The 6,174-nt window shown below is 33.4% G+C and overlaps 1 protein-coding gene across 4 annotated transcripts in view; it reads left to right on the top strand.

The window, feature by feature from the left end:
- Positions 1–870: 870 nt before the first annotated feature.
- Positions 871–6,174, top strand: part of LOC149788485 (uncharacterized) — a 75,294-nt gene continuing 69,990 nt past the window's right edge. For 3 of the 4 annotated variants that reach the window (XM_089974472.1, XM_089974473.1, XM_089974476.1), the window contains exons 1-2: positions 875–979; positions 3,433–3,456. In XM_089974472.1, the coding sequence (XP_089830598.1) occupies positions 956–979; positions 3,433–3,456 (48 nt within the window). In that variant the 5' untranslated portion in view covers positions 875–955. Of the gene's footprint in view, positions 980–3,432; positions 3,457–6,174 lie in introns of all 4 variants that reach the window. The other variant, XM_089974474.1, reaches the window with a different exon arrangement.

The raw sequence follows: 6,174 nt of genomic DNA, 5'->3' as shown, positions 1-6,174 counted from the left end.
TCATTTGGAACATTACTGTAATTTTTCTAAGTACTTTATACCATTGGACTTGATAGAAACTTTTGAATTATTTGGGATTTTATTCACAATACTGTAAGTTCTTTCTAAATTTTAACTTTGTATTCTAGGAAAATAAATTAGTTGCAGGGTTGTTATAAATATTTGGTTTTTCATTCTTCTCTGTTACTTAGTTCAAGACCATAGAGTCAATAATATATATATATAAATATATATATATATATATATATATATATATATATATATATATATATATATATATATATATATATGGGGCCCCGAGTGGCCGTGTGGTCTAAAGCGCTCACCGTTCCGGATCACTGCCATCTCACCTCTGTCTGCATGGGTTTGAGTCCAAGGCTCAGCTAGTGATGGTATGTGAGAAAGCCTGCCAGTAGCTTCTCGTGGGTCGGTGATTTTTTACTGGGTTTTCCAGGGTTCTTTCTCCACCAGTTATACTGGCTGCCATGTATAGCCTATCTTGTGCTGAAAAATGGCATTAAACCCTAAAACAACAATATATATATATATATATATATATATATATATATATATATATATATATATATATATATATATATATATATATATATATATAAGATTTACAATACTAAGACTAAAGCTCAGCTCTGCAATAATATATACAATATCAATAGTAGTACATAGTAGCAAAGTCAGATCATGATCTGTTTGATTGATATTTACTTCTGCTAAAATACTTCAATTTAAACACTGTTGATATTTAATCCAGAGTTTGAGTACCTTCCGCGACGGCAATAATTTCAATTAAACGTGTGTGATTTTTAGGCTTGGTCAGCTTTGCTTATTTCCCCTTAGAGGAAGTAGGTCAGTTTCCTTCCCGACAGTGTCAACAAAAGTGAGGGTGTTCAGGACAAACGAAAGTTTCGTTCACGTTGTCCTGAGCATTTTAAGAATCATGGCTTCGAAAGAAGACTATAAGGTTAGAATTTTAAAAAATTTACTTACCAGAGTTAGCAAATACCATTATTTTGATAGACTCTTACTTCATAATATTTTGGAAAACGTTTTACTTTTCTGTTGCCTGGGACTTACTTCGTTAACGATTGAGTCACTGTTTATTAAATGCTGGGGCGAGAACAAAAGACCCATTTTCACTTACTTATTTTGTTACTTCTGTTCAATCTTTTCTTAAGAAATGTATTTTCAGTACTCCTAGAAGACTCGAATGAATCAATCCTAGTATATTGAACTAAAGTAACTAAGCTGTAGTCCCTTTTCATTGTTGTTGCATAAAATTGTTTTTATTCTGTTTTAAAGCCTTATTGTTTTATACATGTACTGTTTAATAATTCCTTACTCTCGATGAGATAACAATTGAGATTGTCGATAAATAATAATAATAATAATAATAATAATAATAATAATAATAATAAAATAAACAACAAGAACAAGAAGTGGTTGTTGTAATGTTTACAACATTTGTCATTACAGCTTTTATGTTGACAAGTTTAATTTTTTTGTTATTTATAATGAGGAACGACAGTGACATTCGTAAATATTATATTTGATTATTATAGAACAAGAGTATCGTGTCATGTGTTTGTCAGATCAATCCTGAAAGGTGCATACTTAATTATTTAAGAAAATAAAAAAATGTGACCATCTGACGGCCCATATATCCACCATGGCAGCCATCTTCTTATAAAAGTTGCTTCTCTTGAATGGAAAGTAATATCGACATGGAGGTTTCACAGCAAGACTTCTTATGATATGCACTTTGTCACAAGTAAAAATTCTGTAAATCTGACCTCTACTATGGCCACGACAAATCCTTTTTAACAGTTGCATTTGCTACCTTTGATTGATAGTCATATTAACATGGTGTTTTCACCAAAAGACTTTTTGTGATATATAATATGCCTGCCATGGCTGCTCTATTAAAAACTCCTTATTGCTTTCCCTTCTCAACGGAAAATCATATCGACATGGAGTTTCCACTAGAAGACACCATAAGATATCTAGTTAGGCAAGATTGAAAATGGTGCCACTCGACTTCCAATATGGCTGACATTGTAATCATTTTGACAATCTGAAAATCTTGTCATCGCTGCTTTTGAATGGTTGTTCATATTGACAAAGGATTTCCACCAAAAAATCTAGTGATGTCTAATTTTTATCCTAAATGAAAATGTGCCGATCTTACGTCTACTATGACTGCTACAGCAACAAATTTGAAAATATTTTATTGCTCAATATTATCAGAGATGGTTTCGACAGATGACAGTTAATAAGAACAAATGGTCTTATCTTGAATTCCTGAATATTCTTTCGGCCATTATAACTATAGTCCCCTCATTGGACTATCGTTTTCTTTTTTCCTTCTTTTCTAATCGCCTTCATGATAACGTTAAGTGCAAGAAATTTGGGGGGAAAGTCATGAAAGTTCTGCAACATAATCGTTAAGAGTGGAGATAAACTTTCTTGTATTGGTTATAGACAGTAAGATACACACATAATGGCTATCGTCTCACACTGTCAATAAGATAAACACCCAGTGATTATTGTCAGACTTTGACAATAAGACAGACAGTGAATATTGTCTGACTTCGACAATAAGATAAACACCCAGTGATCATTGACTGATTATGACAATAAGATAAACACCCACTGAGTATTGTCTTGCTTGGACGATAAGATAAACACCTTATTGTTATTGTCTCATCACTTGCCTAAACCTGGTGAGACATAGTCGACCTTTTTCCAGCGTCGTTAGTATTATAATTTTGCGTTCAAGTTTTGCCAAATCAGGTATGAAGAGGGAATGCGTTACTGCTCGAACGCAGGACTCTGTTTAACATTTGGTGTTGCATTTTAAAACACACACACACACATACATACACACACATATCAGTTGTTAAGATGCAATTTTCATATATCACCAAGTCATTTATAAAACTGGCTAAGTTTCTCTGACATAAACATAGAGAATGTGGTTTTGGGTTTGAGATTTTTGTTGCATATTGCAATGAGTGATTAGCAATATCCCTGAATTCTTATCATATTTAAAGACATGTTTAACTTTTCCTTTGACAGTGCATACATGCATGCATGCATGCATCATCATCATGGTTTACTGTTCCATTGTTTTGCCAGAATATGAGACATATGTTTTGTCCTTATGCTAACTTTATCAGCAATTTCTGTTCATACTGAGAACCATGAGTTGTATTTACACCGAACAGTTGTTTTTTCCCTTCTGTTCGTTTATTATTAAGCAGTTATCTTTAGACACAGACGGCAAGCAGAAGCAGTAGAGGTAACTCGCTCTACAGAGACAATATACATTTTAATAGCTCAATTTTTCAGATTATAGTTCAATCGTTAGATCAGCTTAATACATGGGATTTTTTGTTTGTTTTCGATATCCATCAGGGCGAGGAGACTTTGGACTTCAAGGTGAGCTACACTTGTGATTTTTCTGCAAGCACTCTCAATGTCCACGCTTAGTAGTTTGCACTGTTGTGATTTCAATCACGAATGTATCGAATTGATCACCAACTGTCATATTTTTGCACCAAGGTACTTTGTTTGGTTTAATGCTCTTCTAGTTTGAGAGTTACCGAAGAAGACGGACCCTTTTTAGATGTATTTTTTTATACTCCTGTAGGATTTTTTTTTTGCGACGAAATTTCCTGCGAACAGAATGAATATTTTTTTCTTCTGCAGATTACTTCACCGACATCTATCCGAGGTAAATTTTTGTATCGCAGAAATCGACTTGATGGTCCGAATGATTTTCGGTCCTCACTTTCACTGAAAAATGTTTATGAAGTCAAACAAACTATATTTTTTTATTATAGATTTCACTCTGGGTTTTTTATGTTTTTTTTTTTCTTTCTGTTTCCGTGTCATAAATAAGTCACGAACCCAGGTAATTATGATCCAAAGGATGTTGAGTGTATGTGCGGGATTTATAAACGCTTGAAGAAAATAAAACGGAAGACAACTTTGCTGACTGATTCAGACATGTAATTTAGCGAAAAAATTAACGTTAGATTTGAATTATATTGTCTGAAAGTTAAATGGATTATCAGCCACCTACATATTGAATATTTTACTTCTCAAAAAGAAGTAAACCCCTAAAAATACCTGCTATGAAAAACTCGGACAAGTTTTATTTTATCCTCAAGATCAATTTGCATACGCTCTGATTTGGAAATAAATAGTACTAGCTAAATGATAAAGCGATTTGCCAGACAATGAATCTATGATACGCACAGAAAATGATCAAGCGACATGCCAGACAAAGACTCTGTCTATGATGCGCACAGAAAATGATAAAGCGACTTGCCAGACAGACTCTGTGATACGCACAGAAAATTATAAAGCGATTTGCTAGACAAAGACTATATAATACGCACAGAAAATGCGGTTTTCCTTATTGTTTGAATCAGAATCTCCTTAAAAGACAACGAACAGCAGATTTAAAAAAAATGTTTATAATTTAAAAAAAACAAACATTTTCTTAATTGTATACTTTGGTCAGATATGAAAATATCTTTTTACTAACGTTGTTCAGTCAAGATCGAAATACAGTTTTGTGTGTGCGGTTTTTCTTGTTTTATTATTTTCAAAGAGGCATTTTTTTCTTGCATACTGTATTAGGTTCGAGCTCTTATATAATCGTAACTTGTGGAATTAATTAAAATGCGAACGTTAAGCCACAAAGGCTATGCGTTGGATATAATCATCTTCGCACTGGTATCGAATGCCAGTGTTATACCACAGAGGATGTGCATTGGATATAATCATCTTCGCACTGGTATCGAATGCCAGTGTTATACCACAGAGGATATGCGTTGGATATAATCATCTTCGCACTGGTATCGAATGCCAGTGTTATACCACAGAGGATATGCGTTTGATATAATCTTCTTCGCACTGGTATCGAATGCCAGTGTTATTCCACAAAGGACATGCATTGCACACCGTCATCATCACACTGGTGTCTGTACAGAATGACATGATAGTGTTATGCCACAGAGGACATGCATTACATATAATCATCATCACACTGGTGACTGTATCGAATGCAATTGTTACGCCAGATTGAACATCCATTACATATAATCATTATCGGATTGGTGTCTATATGGAATGCAGATATTCAGTTTTTACTAGAGGGAAAATGGTGATAATACACTAAACATTACTGACATTCGCGTTTAAACAAAATGAAAGCTCAGAGCTGTTGAAGTCAGACATACAGTAATGTTAAAATAAATAAAGAAAAATCCAAATAATTATGGGCCAGTTTTAAAAACAATGATAGACTATGAGCTTTATGTAGTGTCTGACGATCTCGCTACAAGTGCCGACTATATGTATACTCCCAAAACGGCTCAGATATTGACGCTGTGTGAGTTTTGATCATGGGCGATTACTTATAATTTCATGCGCTGAAACTGAGCATTAAATTAAGTACTAAATCGACATGTTACTAATGCGGTATATAGACTCTGTTGAACTGTTGTTATATATACAATTGTATATATTGATGTAGGGCCTGGCAAGATGCAATCTTTTGTTTTATATATATATATATATATATATATATATATATATATATATATATATATATATATATATATATATTCTCCCCACCCACCCACCCCTTTTTTTTTTACTGTAGTGGTACAAAGTCGACGTGTTACCAATGCGGTATATACACTCGGTTCAACTGTTTTTGTATGTACAATTGTATATATGCATGGAGGGCGATCTGTTTCAGTTTACATATTTCATTAGTTTGGCAGAATACTTCATATGTGTTTTCATGGCAGGTTCTCTAAATAATAGTCACAAAAATCTTCCCTTCAGGAACAGTTTTATTTAAAGGTCAGAACAAAAAGATCTTTTGTTCACTACGCCAATTATATTCATCGTTGTCATTCAGTTTAAATATTAGCATAATGGAGAGTCAAAGCACAAATTACACAAAACACGCCCTTTCAGAAGAATTGGAAGTACATTGAACCTATCTTTATTTAAACGCCGTATAAATTAATCACCTTTTTAAATAGTGTATTATACTTTGTCCTATTCATTACAACGGTCAACTAAGGAACGTCATCTTTGATCGTATCAAGTGTCAGTATTTCGTCTTCTCATCGT

This window comes from Sinohyriopsis cumingii, chromosome 11 (assembly GCF_028554795.1).
Source record: "Sinohyriopsis cumingii isolate HCF-2022 chromosome 11, ASM2855479v2, whole genome shotgun sequence".
Lineage (NCBI taxonomy): Eukaryota > Metazoa > Mollusca > Bivalvia > Unionida > Unionidae > Sinohyriopsis > Sinohyriopsis cumingii.
Note: the sequence above shows the minus strand (reverse complement) of the source record. Positions and strands in the feature narration are given on the sequence as shown.